The sequence below is a fragment of the Arvicanthis niloticus genome, chromosome 29 (assembly GCF_011762505.2).
Source record: "Arvicanthis niloticus isolate mArvNil1 chromosome 29, mArvNil1.pat.X, whole genome shotgun sequence".
Taxonomy (NCBI): Eukaryota; Metazoa; Chordata; class Mammalia; order Rodentia; family Muridae; genus Arvicanthis; species Arvicanthis niloticus.
The window spans coordinates 15619689-15641799 of NC_133437.1; the positions used below are offsets into that span (position 1 = coordinate 15619689).

The window sequence follows — 22111 nt, forward strand, 5'->3', positions numbered from 1 at the left end:
TTTTGTCCCTGGGTAAGGTTCTTAACCATCACGTCTCCATTTCCTCATGTGTACAATGATGGTAATAAAGGTATCCGTAACATGAGATAAAATTAAGTCCTGTATTCAAACCACTCAGCAGTGCCAGAGGCTTGAAGTGAACCCGTCTTCCTCATTGACATCACGGTGTTTCCGTGCACTTCACTAACTGCACATTTAAATCCGTCATTACTATCTTCTCCAAAGGTCGGTCACAGATAATTCAGAACTAATACAGGATATTGGCACTTAATAGAAAAGCCAATAAATGATCACTGCAAGTATTTTTTCATGAGGATTAAACTCTTAGTACACAGACACTAATACTAACATAAATGGGTGTTAAAACTGAATTTATTAGAGTCACTGATAGAAATATTGATTGGAGATAAACAAATAAAGTACTAACACCACAGAAACTCTTCCTTCTGACTTAAAAATGAACCCATTCACGTATGCGCATTCCTTTGACATTCATGTATGTGCATTCCTTTGGCATGGTTGTTCAGCAATGTAAAGGCACAATCAGCTACTATCAGCAGAAAATACAATTATTTTAGCCATTGGAATGTCACAATTTTACGGTTAAAACTGGGTATTTTGCTTAAGTCAATGTTTTCTAGTGCCACAGACCACGTCCTGAGCTCCCTCTGCACAGACTGTAGGCATCTTTTGGTGACTGGTGGTTGAAAATGCTGTTTTATATACTTGTTTAACATTCATTAATCATAATTTTCATGACTGACAGATCCCATTCTGAAAGTATAGTTATAGCTAAATTTGGTAATTTTCACAAACTAAGATTATACACCCCTCAAGTTCTTCTATCATGAGCATAATCAATCCTCATTATAAAAATCTGCTTAAATACTGAAATTTAAAAATTGTTAAATATGAATAGTCTACTGCATTTTAAGAGGAACAATATATTCCCCATCTAATTACCATCTACCCTAAGTATATATTTAAATTGTCATAATATTTTCTACTCTATCACAAATGTAAGCAAGCTATTAAGATAAAATATTAATTTTGAGATATCTAAAAATGAAAAACTGGTAAATTGTAGATCATCATACCCATAATCATACTGCTAAATAAACAGAAATTTATCTTGATGAAGAAAGAAATCTTGATGAAGGAAAAAAGTTATACAAAAGGAGAATATAGCTCAGTCTAGTATTTATCACAGGAAGTGTGACAGCACATGCGTACTTCTTATAAACCTTGAGATGTCTTAAATACTCTACTGCTACGCTTTGGTTAGAGCCATATTCAGTTGTCTCCAAACAATACTGTGACATACTGGTGGCCAACGGTGCCTGAGGAGGGCCTCTTTGACCTGCAGGTTATTCCCAACCTTTGAAAGCATGAGAAGTACAGAAACAAAATGTCACGTGCTCTCCTTTCGAACCTCCTCATCCGTCCATTTAGTACTCTTCATTGTATGATCAGGAAATATTTTGTTAGTATTAATAGTATCACTTTTGCATGTTTTATCTAAAAAAAGAACAAATACTTGAGGTGAGAAAACTTAGGTTGACACAAGGTCACACTGCTAGAACATGAATTAAAAAATTACAAAATACAATTTCCATATCTAGTACTTTCTTCTAACTGTGTTTGCTGTTATGATCCACATTAGGCAATCTAACTTAATCTGATTTACTAAACAATTCAAAATAAAGCATTAGTGATCCTGGTCCACACCTCTGGCGGAAGCCTTCTACCCTACCAGAGGCCAGGTCAGTCCTGACCCCAGGTAAAACCCCCCAACTCCCACCAGCTCACCCACACCTGCCAAAACGAACACAAACTGCCCCTCCTTTCCTCATCACTATATCCCTGCCCAATGCCTTCTACCCATCAGAGACCAGGCCAACTCCTTGAAAACCAGGTAAGCCAGGACCACACACTAATGCTCTTCAGATTATCCAACAAAGTAGAAATGGATGCAACATTACCAAATTCATTGTTTGAGGCCACAGTCACCCTGATACTCAAACCACACAAAGACTCAACAATGAAAGAGAATTACAGACCAGTTGCCCTCTTGGATATTGATGCAAAAACACTATATAAAATACTTGCAAACCAAATCCAGGAACATATCAAAAAGACCATCCACTATGATTAAGTAGGCTTCATCCCAGGAATGCAGGGATGGTTCAAAATATGAAAATCTGTCAATGTAATACACCATATTAAAAAATGAAAAGAAGAAAATCATATGATCTTCTCATTAGATGTTGAAAATGCCTTAGACAAAATCCAGTACCCCTTCATGATAAAAGTCTGGAGAGATCAGGGATTACAAGAGATATACCCAAACATAATAAAGCCAATTTACTGCAAGCCTATAGCCAACACCAAATTAAATGAAGAGAAATTCAAAGCAATTCCACTACACTCAGGGACAAGACACTCTCTCCATATCTATTCAATAAATACTTGAAGTTCTAGCCAGAGCAATAAGGCATCTAAAGAAGATCAAGGGGATTCAAATAGGAAAGTATTCATATCCAAAGATAATGTGCTTGTTGGAGTATGCTATGTAAAACTGTGTCTCTGTCCTCCTTTACCTACTAAGGCATTCTCTGATTGGCTTTAATAAAAATCTTATGGCCAATTAGCTGAGCAGAAAGTGGAAGGTGGGACTTCCTAGGAGAGAGAAAGGAAATCTGGGAAAAAGAAGGTGGAAACCTTTTTTTCCCAGGAGACAAAGGAGACAAATGTGACTACTGGTCTAGAAGGTTGGATATGGCTAGTGGTCAGGCTAATTTAATGAACTAGTTGAGAGTCTGCCTAACTAAGGCCTATCTCTGAATTATTAAAAGGTCTCTGTGTAGTTTTTTGGGAAAAAGCTGGTCTGAATAATTGCCATCATATTAATTTCTAACATTAATTAATATATACAGAATAATATTAATCATCTTTTATTTTGCAAATGTCACTCAATATGATAGTATACATAAGCAAAAATTCTACCAGAAACACTTCATTGATATATGTGGATACAAACTTAATTCAGAAAAAGATTTCAGTGGCCCTCTTATATACAAATGACAAAGGGGCTGAGAAACGCCCTTCACAACAGCCACAAGTAATATAAACATCCCCTTGGGGTAACTCTAACCAAGCAAGTGAAAACCTGTGTGATAAAAACTTCTAGTTCCTGAGGAAAGAAACTGAAAAAGATAGCAGAAGATGGAGAGATCTCCCATGCTCGTGGATAGGTAGGATCCATGTAAAAAAAATGGCCACCTTAACAAAAGCAATCTACAGTACTTATACAATCCCCATCAAAACTGTCACACAATACTTTATAGACCTGTAAAGAATAATACTCAACTTCATAGGGAAAAACAAACATTTCCGGGACAACTAAAATAATCCTGCACAATAAAAGAATTTCTGGAGATATCCTCACCCCTGATTTTAAGCTGTACTACAGAGCAATAGTGATAAAAAAAAAAACCCAAAACAAACAAACAAACAAACAAACAAGCAGTCTTGGCATAAAAGCAGACAGGTTGATCAATGGAATCAAATCAAAGACCCAGATGTAAACCCACACACCTATGGACACATGAAACTCAAGTCCAAGTGGATTAAAGACCTCAACCTAAAACCAGATGCACTGACTCTGATAGAAGAGAAAGTAGAGATCAGCCTTGAATGTATTGGCACAGGAGACAACTTACTGAAAAGAACACCAATAACACAGGCACTAAGATCAACAATTGATAAGTGGGACCTCGTGAAACTAAAAAGCTTCTGTAAGGCAAAAGACACCATCAATAGGACAAAACAACAGCCCAGAAATGGGAAAAGATCTTCACTAACTCCACATCTGACAGAAGACTAATATTCAAATTTAAAATGAACTCAAGATACTAGATATCAACAAACTAAATAATACACTTAAAAATGGGGTACAGATCTAAACAGAGAAATCTCAAGTGGCCAAGAAACACTTAAAGACATGTCCAACATCATTAGTCATCCAGGAAATGCAAATCAAAATGACTACACCATCAGAATGACTAATATCAAAAACGTAAGTGGTAGATGGTAAGGCTGTGGGGCAACAGGGACACTCCTTCACTGCTGGTGGGAGTGCAAACATAAACAGTCACTTTGGAAATCAATATGGTGGCTTCTCAGAAAATTGAAAATCAATCTACCTCAAGACCCACCTATACCACTCCTGGACATATAGCCAAAGTATGCTCCACCATACCACAAAGACACTTGCTCAATTATGTTCACGGCAGCTTTATATGTAATATCCAGAAACTGGAAACAACCTAGATGTCCATTAACCAGAGTGGATAAAAAAATGTGGTGCATGTACACAATGGAGTATTACTCAGCTGTTAAAAACAGTGACATCATGAAATTTACAGGCAAATGGATGGAACTTGAGAAGGTCATCCTGAGCAAAGTAACACAGACACAGAAAGACAAACACAGAATCAACTGACTGGAACTCAAGTGGGCCCGCAGAGATCAGGGAACCTGTATGGGTCTGACCTACATCCTCTGCATGTATCTTATGGCTCAGTGTTCTTGTGGGGTTCCTAACAATGGGAGCAGGGTTGTCTCTGACTCCTCTGTCTGACTTTGGGACCCTTTCTTCCTACTGGGTTGCCTTGTCCAGCTAAGATGTAGGAATTTATTCCTGGTCTTGTAGCTTTTTATGCTGTATGTCCATGAAAAGGCTGTTCTTTTCTGAAGGGAAGTAGGGAGGGGATGGTGAATCTGGGGAAAGGGAGCTGGAAGAGAGGCTGGGAAAGGGGAGGGAGCAGAAACAGAAGGTGAAATGCAATATATGAGAGACAAATAAAGAAAAAGAAAAAAGAAAACACCATCCTTAACTGGCAAGAGATGGGCTTAGCAGCACACACACCCCCTCCTACAAACATATACTACTGAAAACCTCACTGCAAGTTTTTCTTTTCTGATATTTGTAACTTTTCTACGTACACTATCAGGAAAAAAAAATACTATTCTATCTAAAGTAAAACCCTTTTAGAATTCAATCAATTCAAAGTAACTCATCTGATTGGCCAGCTTTTATCAACATACACAAGTAAGCTGATTCTAGTTAGATTATAGATACTTATCATGTAACCCCTTATGGACAGGTTTACATTCTGTGGAAGCAGTCTGACCTCAAAACAGTAAATACCAGTTCATGAGATATGAAAGAGAAACAAAGGAATCACACTGTTAAAGAAAACCCCTGAAGAGAAAGGGTAGCACAGAAAATGTTTAAAATAATCTGCAGTTTAGAGAATTGATTAGAATTGTTTGGAAGGAAAATAATATCTATGCTATCTATATACATATTTATATCTAACCTTTTTATTTCTGTGATTTTTTTTCCTTTGTTCATCATTTGCTTTCTTGTTTAAAACAAGGTTTTATGTCATTCTGGCTGTCTCTAATTTGCTATGTCGCTGAAGAGAGTCTTGAACTCCTGATTCTCCTGTATCTGTCTTTGGAATTAGAGGCACACACTGCCATGCCAAGCTGAAACTCTCTCAACCATTCTTTCAGCTGAAGACTAGCAAGAAATCAAGAGGCACAGTAACTCACATTACTGTATGTCTCAGTCAGCTTTAAAAGCGTTCTCTCTTATTTGGGAGCTGGAAGTTGAGATGCCCACAAGAAAGCAAGCTTGCATAGATAGAGTTTAACATTCAGTTCTTGTACTATTGGTCACCTAAGAGGTCTTTCTAGTCATTGCATCCATGGTGCATGGAGCTTAATTAACCAACCCGCTACAGGTGCACATTACAGTCGCTCCTGTTTGTTGCCTACCATAAATGGCAACGTGACACATGCACTTTCTGATAAAAGTCTGCGTGTATTTCTGGTTATTCTGTGAGCGCCACTCTGGAGTTTACGCTGATGTAAAAGCACTACATCAAAACCAGTGTGTTTGCTAAACAGAAGGATGGAATGGAAACATAATGAGGCAGGCTCAGCAAAGCGCCAATGGGGGAAACTGAGAGGACAGGACCGGCTTCCCTGGAGCACTCCTCCAGCATCCCTAAATGGTGAATCGCACTGGGCAAGGTCAAGATGGGAAAGCATGAGAAACTGACAGGAGGGTAGATGTCTCTACTCGGTGTAGATTACGCACACCATGTGCACAAGCTTTACTCTGTCAAGTCACATCAGACAGTGCCGGCCTCTCATACAGTCACGGCACTTTGACTGCTTTTCAGATCTATGCCAACTCGTTAGGCAAAAACCAGTGACCTGCCTTTTTAATCATCATTTCTGTTACCTTTCTAAGCTAATACATAATGAATTGAAAAAGTTTCCTAATCTCTTTGGCTTCGGGTTTGGTGTTGGCTGCTAAGCCACAAAGCAGTAATCAAGATTCAAACAACCTCCCTGCAGCATTTAGCGATCCCAGGCACCGCATCCCTACAAACGACTTGCGATTGAACACTACTGAATCAAGTTACTCCCAGACCAGCAGAACAACCTGTTCCTGCACACGTGAGAAGAGGAGATCTCCACTGGGCAAATGGCTCAGCGGGCAAAGTGTTTCCAAGCACACATGAGGGAGGGGCTCAGGGCTGAGTTCAGACCAGCAGCACCCTGTGGGAGCTGAGGGTGGTAGTGTGTCCTAGCACTAGAGATGTGAAAAAAGAAGAGCCTGGGTCAATGGTGAGCTCCAGGTTCAGCGAAAACACTCACATGGACCTAACATCTGTATACATTCAGGTACATATATACACCGAGATACATTATAGGCACATGCACATACAGAAACGAACGTGCACATATATACCAAAAGAAACATGTACATACAGACAGTAACATGTACACACAGAGGGACAGAAACATGTGCACACAGAGAGAGACAGATAGGAACATGTATACACAGACAGGAAGGGATGTATACACATGCACGCAGAGAACACACACACACAGACACACATAAAGACACATGTACAAAAAACATCTGCCTTTTTACTAAGATGCTCAGAATTTAAACATTTATGATTTCTTCCTTTGTACTGAAGCAATGAGTTTACACCAATCATCTTCAATCAGTTAAAATTCCAGTGCTTCCTGAAGTAAGAGTATACAACTATGGTGTAGTCATCAAACAGAACACCACAGAGCCACTGAAGTGAACTACGGATCCTCTGGGTTTATTGAAATGTAAGGATGTTCATGATATTCTTCCTGGGTACCAAATGCATGTATATAAGAAACCTAAAAAAAAAATAGGTAGCATTTTCTAAAATTAATAGTGTATACTAAAAGTATATGGGGAATTATTTCAGTTTTACAGATTTCCCTATTATTTCAGAACGGATATCTACAACTTTTCTTATAAGAAACATATTAAGGCTACTTATATTTTGATTAAAAAAAAAAAGACTGAAAGTATTCCAGAAAGCCACTAAGAACTCAGTGCTTTAATAACATGTAATTTTGTAAATTTCTCAAGTTAATCAGATTTTCCTAAAGAATGAGATCCAGATTCTACACATTTCCAAATGACTGGAAAAACAGTCAAAGGCGCAGAGTTAGATCTGTATAGGCTGAGCTGCCACTAGAACTGAAGGGTCACAATACACACCACAGGTGCTGTTTCCATTGCTGTAAAGAGAATAACCCCTCAGAAATGAAGTTACCTACCACCAACAGCCCTAGGATCCAAGGGCTGTTTAATTTTTTAACATATAAACATACACAACACAGACTGAAAGCTCTTAATAAATATACTTCATGAACACTGAATAGGAGCTCATGGCACACTAAACTACTCACCTCTGTGGGGAGACACGTGTGCACACTGACAGGTGTTCCCAGATGTGGTGTCGGAGTCTCATTCTTTATTTGAAACTGTGTTTTGCACATGTAGCCATCAGAACAATCCTGCGCTCCACAAACAAAGAAGACATGAAAAATGCCAATTAATGCCAGAACCCATCACTTGAAGAACCACCATGTCACTTGTGTTCTAAGGCATGCCAGGAGAAACAGGCACTTTGAGATATTATCACAAATGAGATAACATGGATGACCAGACTAACCCAATGTACACTCTTTACTATTTGATAAATATCAAGCTTATTTCCCTAGGTGTTTTTGCTTATTAATGTTCCTTTTTAAAATTAATCTCTTCTACTCTTTTCGATCTACTAGCCCAGCACACCGAGGTCAGACAGCAAAACTTCAGGATGGTAAGCAGTAAAAAAGCACTTAGCATCTCAGAAAGCAGTACCATGTTGTGAGGGATGGTGTCCACCAGGAGATTTGAGGGTTCACAGCAAGGCTGGAAGTGAGCCTCAATGTCTCTTTGATGAAAGAGATGTCACAGAGCAATAACTTATCCAGTACCTGGCCAAACTGTCTGTGGAGCTTGCATTTACCACTGCCTTATGGTACCTCCCAACATTCTGTGCACCATAACCTGAGGAAGTTTTGTCTTACACTGCACCGTTCCCCTTGGCTCGGTGGTTCGAGTTCTGTCTTCAGGGGTCAAAAATCCTTTTCCATAGAATGGCTCTTCAGAGGGCTGAAAACAACCACCTGATTTTCACATGTGTGTTAATCACAGGAGAGCGTTCTTGGCCTCGCACTGGCTTTCCTCTATAGAAAGCATTTTATTTCTGTGCGTGAGTGGCCATGGGGGCCAGAAGTGCATGCTGGGTACCTTGAAGCTGGAATTACTCATGTTTGTGAGCCTGATGTAGGCTGGCATCAAGCCCCAGTCCTCGTGATTGAGCAGCAAGTGCTCCTAACCACTGAGCCATCTCTCCAGCCCCACTAACTACTTTCTTCTCTGCTTTCTTATACTTGCTCTTAAAATACAGCCAGGGGTAGTGTTTATATAACTATAATAAGTTCCATTTTAAGGCAAAACTTGCTTGAATTCCATAAACGTATATGGAAGACTACAGTATCTCTCCTTGCATAGATGACTGCATGGGAAGGAATTAGTCCTCCAGCACGCTGTCACCCAGCATGCACACCTTAACAAAATCTAAATAACAATTAAGGAAGAAGAGATTGCCTATTCTTCTTGTAAGAGGAGAGACATTGAAGACAGAAACAGACACATGAAATGCTGAGAAAGCCACAGGAAAATGGAGAGTGTAGCTATAGCCAAGGACTGTCAAGCACTGCTGTCAACCACAACAGCATGGAGGTGACAGGTTCAGTCTATGAGTCGTAGAGGGAGCATGACCCAACACCTTGGTTTCAGGTCTCTAACCCCCATAAGGGAGACAATGCATCATTCTCTTCCCGTCTCATCTACTGTGCAGTATTATATTGTGTCACCTCTTGGGGAGAAAAATCACAATCACCATAATTGTAAAGAGAATTAAGAAGCTTGGAGATAGCTCAGTGGAAAACTATTTGTCTAGCACACAGGCCCTAGGTGTGATCCCTAGCACCCCAAAATAAATTTAAAGTTTTTTTAAAAATTGTAGAAAGATGCATGTGGTGGCAATTTAAACATATCTTACAGTACATTGGGCTGACAGCCTGCCAGCCCTTACTTGGAAGCTTGCTACTTATGACTCAACTCTGAATGGCTGGATCCAATTTATCTGGTTAGTTAATGCTACTATCATAGGTTATCAAGCATGCTGAATATCATTCCTGACTGGAAAGTGCACTATCAAATATCTAAAATTATTAGTTTTAGTCATTTCATAAATTTTAAGCATTAGAGTAATTATCAGAATTATTGTTTTAAATTTCATATATGTCATCTAACCTATTCTATCAAAATCACTGTATTTGGACAATATAAAGTTAGGTAAGATAGCAAAGTGGCACACCTCCTATCTAGCATATATGAAGTTTAGTTTGATACCCAGCATTGAAAAAAATTAATATTTGCTCAAACAGCACATAAATGCAATGACTACATCATCACTACTACTCAGGTTGATCAAACACTCACTCTGCTTTTGGAACAGTAGCCAATTTTCTTCTAAGTCCTTATGGAAAGGAGCTGTTCTTTTGTACAAAATCCAGACAGTAGCTATTCAGCAGCCATCATGCAATTAAGTAGACCCTGAGAACAATGCTAACAAGTACTGAAGAGCACCTTGTGCAGACAGGCCAATGTAAAAGTCCAAGAACTATCACCCTAAAGCTCTAAAGTCTAGTAGCCTAGACCAAAACACAATGTTTCACCAGTCTCCCCTTTGCAGTAACGTTTTCTGTTCCAGTCAATACTCTTTCCTTGCTTCCCCATCTACTTCTTATGTTAACCATGGTTTAAGATTTAACTTGATCCATTAGGCCAACTAGTATTAAACACCTCTTAGTTTTCTTTCTCTCCGTAAATTATAATAAAATCAAAACCACTTCCTAGAGGAAGCCAGCCTTTCAATTACAGAATCCAGACTACCATTCCACATAAGATCCCCATCCAGGTAGCCTGGAAAAACCCCCAGATCATCACAAGAGGATAAAAGAACACAAGAACTACACCTCTCACCCACTTCAACACCACCCCCCTTTTCGAGGAAAGGATGAAGGGATGAAGCATTTTCAAGAAACTTGTTTTTCAACTAAGTAAGGGCAGACGTAAACTAGTGTTTACACTCGTGCCTGACGAGGCCCAGCCATCATTGAGTGTTCTGGGGACCAGCAACTTTACCATCACCTGAACACTGAACATGCAGAGTCCACAGGCCAGCCTCAGGCCCCTGAACCAGTATTATCAGGTGAGTGCCATACATATTTGGAGGCTCTGGAGCAATGTACAGTAAAGCTTTTACTCAAAGGAATTGCACTGCCATTCATTCTCAACCCTAGCTGTGCATGAGAGTCTACCCTGGTGTTCTAAATGCTGTGGCTGGGGTCTCGTCTACACTGATTAAGCCAGAGCCAGTACCCCAACAGCTTCTAATGCAGTGCCGGCTTTAGGAATGTTGAGCACCTAATGAATTCAGAGCATTAAAGAAGTAATAGCTGCCTAGGAAGAAAGGGGGCAAGACCTTGACAAAGACCATAGCTTAGTGGGACCTTTCCAAAATGCTGAAATCAACCCCACTACTACTCACTGTGAAGGTTTCACCAACCTGAGACAGTAACCTTAGACCCTGCATCCCAACAACTTACCAGCCTTGACCTAGTCCTCTAGTCACCATTACTAGGTACCTCCGTTATCAAGACATCTTGCTAACCATCTACCATAAAGCAGTTGCTTTCTGTGACTGTCACTGTAGAAGAGAAATGAACAAGGAAAGCCCAGGTGCAATAACTCAAATACCATAAATACAAATCCAAAATACTTCTTTATAGACAAATTTCCCCTTATCTAAACATCGCTAATTTATAACAAAACTCACGAATGTGAAAGATTAAGACAGAAGTAAATCTGTCTCCTAAAACCTGACGAAAGGCTGGCGATGACCCTCAGCTGGCAGAGCACCAGTTCAGCATATCAGAGCACTCAGCTCCTCTCCGGCCCGGCAGCTAAAACCCTTATAACGGACCTCACGTCCAAGGTCACGCTCAACGCTAGTATGAGATCAGTCTGAGCTATAAAAGACCCTGTCTCAAAACAGAAAGGTCAACACCAGAGGTTTGAAATATTCTGTGAGAGAGGTCTGGAGAGATGACTCAGTGCTTCAGAGCACTTACTGTCCTATCACAGGACTGGAATTTGGATTCCAGCACTCAGACTGAACTGTACATGTCCAATCTAGCAGGTTAATTTGGATCAGGCAGTGCATCAATACCCCTTTGTGGCCTCCATGCCCCCCAGCATATGTGAATATACACATACACCACGTAAAACAAATAATAAAATTTATCTTTAAAAAAGAAAAAATATGTTGCACAGAATAATAAAAATCAAAGGACAAATATAAAAATGCAAAAAATCAAGCTCTTGTCATAAAAAAGTGCTAATCCACTCAATATACAAACAGCTTTAAATTCTCTCAAATGCAAACCGTTGCAACAAATCTTGAGACAAATATAAAGATGCAAAAAAAAAGCTCTTGTCATAGAAAACCACTGATTTCCTCAATATATAAACAGCTTTAAGCTCCTCAAAATGTAAATAGTTATAACAAATCAATAAAAAAGACTAACAGCTCAAGGAAAATGAGCAGAGGATAGGTGGGAATGTAGGCATACAGATAGATAGATAGGTAGATAGACAGATAGATAGATAGACAGACAGATAGACAGGCAGACAGATAATAGATAGATAGATAGATAGATAGATGATTGATAGATAGATAGATAGACAGATAATAGATTAATAGATAGATAGATAGATGATTGATAGATGAATAGATAGATAGATAGATGATTGATAGATGAATAGATGGATGGATGGACAGATGAACAGATAGATGATAGATAAGATAGACAGACAGGCAGACAGATGGACATATCACCAAGGAAAGACATGAGGATAAAAATATGTTCAGCATTAACCATAATGGAAAATGCAAATTAAAAATGATGACAACCTTTTGACCTATAGATCAAAAAACTATGATGTTTAACATACTTGCAAATTTATGGGTGAAACAGGCAGGAGTCCCCAATACACTGCCAGGAGAAAAAAAAAAAAAACCAGTATTATATCCCTGAAAAGCAAGTTAGCAAAAGCCACCAAAACTTAAAATCTACTGCTGAGTTGGTGGTGCACATCTATAAATGCCACATAAGAGGCAGAGGCAGGTAGATCTTTGTAAGTCTGAGACCAGCCTGGTTTACAGAGAGAGCTCCAGGGCAGCCAGGGCTATATAGTAAAACTGTCTCAAAACTTAAGAAAAGGGGAAAAATGTATAAACACTGGAATCAGAAATGCTACAACCAGGAATGTAATCTTATAAATATAGTCAGTATATCTATATCTCTTTCACATCTATAGAAAGAGAAATTCATATGTTGGCACTAATTATAAAGTTCTGCTTTCATGGTATAAGATCTAAAAATACTTGAATAATCATCAGTGAGAGGTGGTAATATAAATTATTACATATTAAAACAATGAAATTCTTCACAACTAAAAAACAAGTTGATGATTGTCTACAAGTATTGCATTGAACATTATCCAAGGTAGTCTCAAATTTTCTTCAAGCATTTATTAGGTATAAATATATGTTTTGTGTATTTTGAATATTCATGTAGAAAGATACCTACAACCTTTGTCTCACTGGTAACCTCTAAAATGATAAGAGAACACAGAGAGAATTTTTTTTATATTTTTTTAACGTAGGAATCTTTGTGCCTTTTGAAGTAAGCAATGCTTGACTTCAAACAAACAGCTGGCTGTCTTCTGCACATCTGCTTCCAGGCCAGTATGTTCCTACTGTACAGCCAAATGCTAAAACTTTTGGAGAGAAAACATCCTGTGGGTTCTATAGAGTCCCCGAGAGACCGGCAAGTTTTATGGTGTACTGCTGACTGCATTTTGGATGGAGATCTAAGAATTTCACATCCAACAGAACATGTTTGGATTTGCTTTCTTACAAGCTGTCATAGGGCTATGCCACCCACCCAGAGAGCTACGATATGCCTGCTACAGTCCAGCCACACAAATAATTATGGGGCTTCTCTTGCTGAACTTAATAAGCTTTTTACAAATCATCTCTTTTATAAAATGCCTTTATTTAAAAAACAAAAGTTATCTAACAAGCCTCAGCAGTGCTCTTGGAATAAGGCAAGGCACTGAAATTTAACACAACTGTCCAGAATGACTGGCTGGAGAAAGGGCCTGGCCAGGCAAGGGAGGAAGACAGCTCAAGTTTCTAGGTCACGCCTAGAACTGATGAACGAGGCCTTCAAGGTTAGTAAAGGCAAGGGGGACAAGCCAGACCTAGGACAAGTCCTTGAAGGTGAGACCAAAATAATTAATAGCTTCCCCAATCTGATCAACTGAAGAAGGAACAAGAAGAAAAATCCCCATTGAAAAGCAAGGGTAAGCCAAGTCAAGCCTATTTCAGGACATCCAGGGTAACACAGAAAAACCCTATATATATAAAATATAACAAATATACAAATAAAACAGAAAAACAAAGCTAGACAGGTCAGACACTAAGATATATCAGTACATGTTCATTTTTTAAAAGCCAAGTTTAGAAGCCCAGAAAGAGACTGTTATGGATATGGTGATTCTTTGAGTTGAATATGTTAATATGATTTATCCCACAGGCTTCCCAATACCCACCTGTTTCTAGCCCTGGCTATTTATAGTTGTTACACTTTTCAAATGCATGTATGAGCCTTGCCTGACTCTGATACCTCTGGAAATATTAAATGAAAAAGCTGAGTTATTACAGCATGACCAGATCCAGTGAAAGTAATTCATTGGGTAAGTACTAGCCTCTGGCTCATTTTGATAAAAAATAAATAAATAAAATAACAAAAGCAAAATTTCAGAAGTGGAAAAAATAGGGATATAATGTACTTCATTTTTTGAGGAAGACTGAGTATTTTGAGGTGTATTGAACATGCTTTGGTATATCAGGACAGAGGGATGAAGACACACCCTCAGGTATTAAGCTCCACCTGAGGAAGCTAGCCTCTCCTGGAGGTACTTGCTGTGGTAGGGGAGTGGGGGAGGGTCCTCTGTTCGCCATCAGTATAATGTAACTCATGACAGTCCTCTTACCGATACGGGCTATCTTCTATTGTCTTCCTTTTACATAGTGTAAAACAATGAAATCTGTAGATTGTTGACCACAAATAGTCACCCCTGCCACACTTTAACTAAGCCATGGGTACTGAACAGATTCTAAGTGTTATAAAGCCTTATGATATAAACACAATGATATAATCAGTGGGAGGGAAAACAGGGGAAAGGGGCTCACGTGGGCAAAGCAATCGCATCGGCCAGAGAGGAACCCACATTTTAGAGCTACAGAGCTCTGTTGTTGAAGTTCTAAGGGAAACCACAGAATACCTGTTGTAGGGGCTGGCGAGGAGTGTGGAGGAGCCAGGGTCAGTTCCCAGTACCCACACAGTAGCTCGCAACCACCTAGCACTCCAATTTCATGGGATCAGATGCCCACTTCTGAGTACTTAGGGCTCTTGTATGAACATGGCATACATACATACATACACACACTCAGGCATATATATATATCCTTTTTTTTTTTTTTAAATTAAGACTAGCTGCCATGGGTTGGATGTGAAAAGTCCTGCAGAGGCTCAGATGTTTGAGCACCTGCCCCTCAGCCCCTCAGTGGGCATCCTTGTCTGTGGAAGACTGTAGAATCTTTAGGACGTGGAGCTCTGCTTCTGCTAGAGGAAGTAGGTCACTGCAGGCAGGCTTAGAGGTTTGACAGCCCAGTGCCACTACCTATTAACACACTGCTTCTGATTGCTGGCCCCTTCTCCTGTCATTCTGCCTCCCCATCATGATGGACTATCTCCTCCCAAGCTGTGAGCCAAAATAAACCCTTCCTTCTTTAAGTATGGTCATAGCAATAAGAAAAGTAACCAACACAATGCCTAAAAATGTACTTCTCATTACAGGCTCCACTAAGGTAATTAAAATCCCCCACCTAATGGACTACTACAGAGCTGTTAGGAATAGATCATTATATATACACTCACAAAGAAAGATGTCAAAGACTCGGGTATGGCTCAGTAGGAGAATGCCAATCCAACATTCCTGAAAATCTAGGAATCTAGGTTAATCTTCAACATCCTATCCTCCAAAAACCCAAGATCATGAACCAGGCCTGTATCTCATCGTCTGGGAGGCTGAGGAAGGACCATGATTTAAAAAGCTATGTATTGAGACACACTACCTCTAAATAAACAAACAAATATAAATAAAGGCATGCCGTTACAAGGAACAGATAGATTACAGAACAATAATACCACTTATTTAAATGTATGTGTTGGGCCAGTGTGTGAAAAAAGAGGATATTTTCACTCTAAATTGCATATATATTTAAAATATATATGTTTATATTTTCACTTAAATTATATATATTATATATTATTTTTATAATAATTATATATCACTTTTCTTGTAATAATAAATAAAATAAAGAGCCAACCCAAAAAAAGAAAAAGTAATAGTTCCTCATGTATAAACTAAGTGTTTTAGTGAAAGGTATAAAAAACTTAAGAAAAACATAGAAAGTTTTTATGACCCCTAGACCTGAGAAAAAGATTGCAAGTTCTCTAGTTCCTAGGAAGCGGAACTGAATGTAAGAGTTCAGCTCTTCACTGCTCCGGGATACATTCCGGGAGGGGTACATTATCCCTGAGTCAGAGGACACTTGCTGGATTAACATTCCTCAGACCTCAGGGAAGAGAACCCACCTTCAAGTGGGGAAGGCCCAGCGGGAAGACACATTCCTGACCACAAAGAAAGATGCAAGTCATCTGGGTAGGCTAACCGCAAGATAAATGGTTGGGCAAGGTTACATCCTTACAAAATATAAGTGTATAAGCTATTTTCTGCATGACCCTGACTAAATTTGGGTTGGGACTTTTTAAGACTTTCTACTGTTTTTATGTTATGTTTCCTTGGTTACCCCCTCACACTCCCCCATTGGTTTGTGGTTCTGCCCTATATAAGCCCTCCACTCCCAGCCGACGGGGTCAATTCCTCTGCTCCTGCATGGGTTATGAATTGACCATCAGTCGACAGACCCTGAAATATACCTCTTGCTGTTGCATCAAGAACAGTGTCTTGTGAGTTATTAGGTGGCCTCGAATTCCTGAGGCTTGAGGGAGATCCTCCTTTCGTGTGTGTGTGTGTGGGGGGGGGGGGGTCGTCTTACGTTAGCACCCGTTGTATAAACTGAGGACCAGAACAGTATAGTTGAGGGGAAGGATTTATTCTAGAAAGGAGGGAAAGCATAGCTAGAGGCAAAGACCAGAAAAGAGCAGACTGGCTTAGAAGGGTGTGTTTCTCCTTCCTATCCAAAGGCCAGGAAAGGACAGGAGGTGACAAGAAGCTTGCCTTGGTAGTTCCAGAGTCTTACCAGGAAAGGGAGCTTGTTTCAAGAACTGTTGCAAGAGACTGGCTTGTCTGTAGATGCACACAGTGCTGGAGGTCTCAGTGTTGAATGAAATTTAAAATTGAAAGCCCTAAGTGTGTGTGTGGGGGGGGGGGGGGGGGGGGGAGCAGAGAGGGATGCAGAAGGGATGACCAAGCAAGAACAAGAGAGGAAGACAAAAAGAGTGTGCAGGCAAAGGAGACCAAGATTTGGGGAGAGGGAGGCAGGCAAGAGAGGAAGGAGGGAAGCAAGAGAGGGTATAGCCAAAATGGCAGGGTTACAAGGAATGAGAAGATGGGGCAGGGAAGCCCAGGAGCTGGACAAGTTTAGGGTAGGGGGTGGGATGAGAAGAGCTGAGAGGACCCACAGGAAGCCTGGAGGCCTGCTTGTTCTTGGGTATGCTCCAAAAGTCCTGTAGTAGGCGCCACAGGTATCCATTTGTTTCTTTTGACCTGACACCCCAGGGGGCTGGGATCTAGACAGGGAGGGAGCAAAGTCCAGAAGACTCCGGATGTGACTAGTATGGTTCTGAGATCGTGATGTGCCTGACATTCTGCAAATAAAGCTCTTTTTTTACTTCCATTTTTTTTAATTAACCCTAGTAGGTACTGAGCTGTAATGAGACAAATGCCTCCTTTTCAGGGTTCACTGTATTTTTCCAGTAGCCTGGTTTGAAGCCTACTTAAGGCTTTCAATTTTCAATTCCAATCAACACCAAGAACCCTAGGCTGGCTGAGAACCCCAGCACTGTGCTCATTTACAGACAAGCCAGTCTCTTGCAACAAACTTCCTTTCCTGGCAGAGCTCTGGAGCTACCAAGTCCTTCTTGTCACCTTCCAGACCTTCCCAGGCTTTCTGAATAGGCAGGAGAACCACACCTTTCCCAGCCCTTCAGAGAGATCAAAGCACAGCAAGGACTCTGGCCCCAGAGAAGAGAGAGTGGGAGAAAGCCAGCCCCTTGTTGGAGAAAGAAAAAAACTAAGTTACCCAGCTCAAGAGCACAATCTAGTAACCGTATCTGGGGAAGGTATGTATGCATAAGTAGACCTAAGCTGAAATTCCACCAAACTCTCTTCTCCTTGGACAAAGCACTGAGAGAGTTTAAAGCTTGCTGGGTCCCATTCTCCATACAAGCACTTTAACTCAGACCTCTGCAATGCGAGGTTTTACAATTAAGCATTTTCTTTCCTTTCTCTCTCTTTTTTTTTAATAATGTTTTGTTTTCAGGTTTTCCAACTTGCCCATTTTTGAGTTTTCAATTTCTAGTTCATAGATGTGGGACCTCCGTGTGTGCCCTCATACTTTTATTATATTAAGCAATTTCGTCTGTGCTCCCAGAGCATCTTGGCTTATTTGTGCCAGAGGAATGGCCGATGGTGTTATAACCAATTCGGGGCCTGCTGGAGAAAACTAATTTTTTCTCTCTGGTCCTGCTTCCAATTTAAGTTTGTAAAGATTTTACCATATTTTGTCTGTTTACCCTCATTGAAATGTTCTCAAAGGTTTGGCTTTGCTTTTCCAATATCAGAGACTTAAAAAGGAAAACACCATATAGATTGCTCAAGTCCTGATCACCTCTTTTTCTCTAAATTTAAAGTTACTCAGAATCATATCCCTTCCATTGTTAGGACTTAAACAATAGCTAATCTTATACTTTATTAGACTGAAAGAAATGATAATTCTGATGACAGAAAAGAATCAGGTTGCCAAGGCCTTGTTCTGGTCACAAAGCACCATCCATGCAAAGCAGGACGGAAGGTTTACTAAGCTGCCTGGCTTTTAAGGGAATGAAAGGTCCTGAGCTTTAACAGCTTAACTCTTCAGAGAAAGGTCTTGCTACCAGAGAAGGACAGGGTGGAGGACGTAAGAACGTCCTCCCTGGGATACCTGCCGCAAGAGGAGATGACGTGAACACCTAGAACAACACAAAGTGCCCCCCCCACCCCACCCCCAGTTCTGGAGGATAGGTGAACCTAGCCGCACATCTTTTTAGGCTCAGTGGAGAACCTGTCCTTACAGGTCCCGATCCCTCCCCCTCCCTCTCCCTTTTCCCCTCCCTCTGTGTGTGTGTGGGGGGGCGTATTTTCACATGGCAATCTCCCCAGGTATCTTGTCTCTGCATCTAGACATCCCTTTTCTTACAAGGACATGGGTCACAATAGATTCAGGACCTGTCCTAATCCAGTAACCTCATTTTAATCTTGATCACATCTGCCAAGACTATATTTTTAAGCAAAGTCACAAATACAAGCCCATGAGTTATGTGATGGTGGGAGAGGGAACAGAACGGCACTCCTCGACCCTGTAAAAAAGGAAAGGCAGGAAGAGTGGGAGAAAGAAAGACAGCCCTATACCCATATATACCCCTGCACCTAACGTGGGCATCTTTTCTCAGAAAAACATCCAAACTGCAATTGCTCCTGCCTGAGATTCAGGCCACAGTCTCGGAGATGTTCTGGAAACCAAAATGACACTAGCCAGAAATAGAGCAGAGGGTACCAGCAGCTATTAAAGAAGATTACACTCTAGGACGGGGCTGCTTCTTAACCCATGGATACTGTGATACTACAGACTCTACTGGGGGCAATTCTGCCAAAAAGAACACTTAACATTCACTAGTTTGAAAGAGTACCAGATGTGTGGCAAAGTTTAACGGTTGTCAGAGAGGAAGGACAGGCAAGGGAAACAGAAAGGAGGAGAGGCTAGGATCCTCTGGGTTTCTTTTTCTCTTTCTCTTTCTTTCTTTCTTTCTTTCTTTTTCTTTCTTTCTTTTTTTTTTTTTTTTTTTTTTTTGATATAACAAAAGTTTCTTGACATATTTCCCAGAATGAGTCACAGTCTCTGCCCTCCAAGTCATTCCCACTCCAAGCCAGTGCATGTTTAAAGCTCTGGCACTGAATGTCTTCTCCTGTATTAATCAGCGCTCAGAAGCAGTGTCTCAAGGAGACAACCATCAGCAGTGGAGAAAGGAAAGCCAGGCGGATGTGTAAGCAGCAGCTCAGCCCCTCACTCACCACAGGCTGTGAGCTTCACAGAGTCCTGTAATGACCACGTTCTCACCTCGTGGGTCACTCATGCCCTCCGACTACTGGGCTCCACATTTAAGGACTGTACACAGACCAAGGCAACTGATGACTATAATCATGTCTTCCCCTAAAACGTCTATGTATTCAAAATTCATATAAATGGAGAAATGTACTGATATCATAAAAATGCTCTTCTAAATGTTCCTTTGGCCTATGAAGCAAGAAATAAAACACTAGATTTATCTTCCCATGTTAAATAGCTAAAACTCTAACTAAAAAAAAAAAAAAAAAAAAAAGTATGAAGAAGGTGTTTTCTGACCTTGCACACAGACCGCACAGGGCAATGATCTCTGGGAAAAAAGCAATAAACAAGCAAATTCAAGAAGCACCCCGGCTCACAAAATTTTATACTCAGTACAGAGGCAGCAAAGCCAAACAGAGCCCTAGAGTCACTGGCTCTGAGGAGTCAGAGTTCTGAGTTGAGAAAACAGGGAGCTGACTGTGGGCAGGATGCAAGCATGAATACACGCACGCACGCACGCACGCACGCACGCACGCACGCACGCACGCACGCACGCACGCACGCATGGCAACCACTGAGAGGGAGCTCTGGTGACTGCCAGAACACGCTGCATCTGCCTGAGTAGTGTTCACACATGCATGCAAGTAACCTACTAGAGTCTGGGAACCACAGCCAGATGAAGTAAGCAACATAATCCTCAGAGCCCACACGGGGCCAGGAGTCTTTCGTATGCCCAGCTGCCAGAGCAGAAAGACGTCCCAACACGCACAGCAGTGAACAGCATCCTCAGCATACCTCAGTGGGGGTCCAAATGAGACCTAATCTAGAGGCTGGTTGAGACCTGCCTCACTATATCTTAAAAACAGTCCCTGAAAGAATCAAACTGATTGGCAGGGGAAAGAAGGAACCAGGAAACAGGCGAAGTCGGTCAACAGAGTTTTAGTCAGGCAGGAATAATAGCTGCTGCCTTGCGCAATATGGTGACTGTAACTAAAACCATACTTACAGCCTTCAGCCTGGCTAAAGGGGATTGTAAATCTTCTCACCAACAAGAACTGATAAGGACTGGAAGTGATGGATGTGCTAATTTTACACAATAAAGACTGACTGTAAGCACACTGCAACATAAGCACAAAACAAACAGGTTTCTAAAAGAGAGAGAGAAGAGAAGAGAAGAGAAGAGAAGAGAAGAGAAGAGAAGAGAAGAGAAGAGAAGAGAAGAGAGCCAACTAATTCCTGGAATCCTCACTGCATGCTGCATAAACTAACATCTAGAATAAAAAAAAAAAAAAAAAAAAAAAAAAAGACGAGGCATGCCTGAAGACTGAAAACCTGACTGAAACAATAAGAAAAAAAGTTGACAAAAAAGGAACAGAAATATACAGCGAATGGAATTAAGGACAGTGACGTGAAAACAGCTATCAGGAGGCTCCTCGGTGGTTCCACAAAGTTTGGGGAAAATGACAATAATGAACAACAAAAAAAGGCAAATACACAAGGGGGCTCAGAACGGGGAGTCGGCTAGCTGGTGCGAGCGAGCGAGCACTTACTAAACTAGCCTGGGACCTGAGTGTGGAGCCCTGCCCTGGATCTGCAGCCTAGCTCTGAGGGGACTCACTAAGGAGCATCAGTCTTTCTGGGGAGGGAATCCAGCAAAACTGCAAGTTCCTGGTTCAGTCGGAGGCCCTGTCTCAAGGACTAAACCAGAGAGCCAGTGCTTCCCTGTGCCTATGTTAAACTTCTAACGATTGAAAAATTAAGTATCTGAACTGAGAGCTATACTGCATAAGATCAACAGCTTACTTGTAACTCCGGATGAAAATCTTACTAATCCTCAGGACTCAGCAAGAGAAACTGATGAGGGAGACAGGGGAAGGCCGAGAAGGCCACGGACACTGGAAGCAGCCATGTGCCGTCCTAAACACAGTTTGTATTTTGTTCAGTTTAGAGCCAGTTAGGGCTTGGAGAGCCAATTAAGATAAGAGCAACTGAATTTCATTTTCACATCTCTAATCACTGTTAATAAAAAGAAAAGGGTTTAACTTACCACGAAT

At 40.7% G+C, this 22111-nt stretch overlaps 1 protein-coding gene across 5 annotated transcripts in view; it reads right to left on the reverse strand.

The window, feature by feature from the left end:
* Atg10 (autophagy related 10) overlaps positions 1-22111 on the reverse strand; it is a 252326-nt gene that overhangs the window by 169582 nt on the left and 60633 nt on the right. For 3 of the 5 annotated variants that reach the window (XM_076927123.1, XM_076927122.1, XM_076927124.1), the window contains one exon: positions 7825-7932. The exons of 1 other annotated variant lie outside the window; for it this stretch is intronic. In XM_076927123.1, coding sequence (XP_076783238.1) covers positions 7825-7932 — 108 coding nt within the window. Of the gene's footprint in view, positions 1-7824; positions 7933-12550; positions 12592-22111 lie in introns of all 5 variants that reach the window. One more of the 5 variants, XM_076927125.1, reaches the window with a different exon arrangement.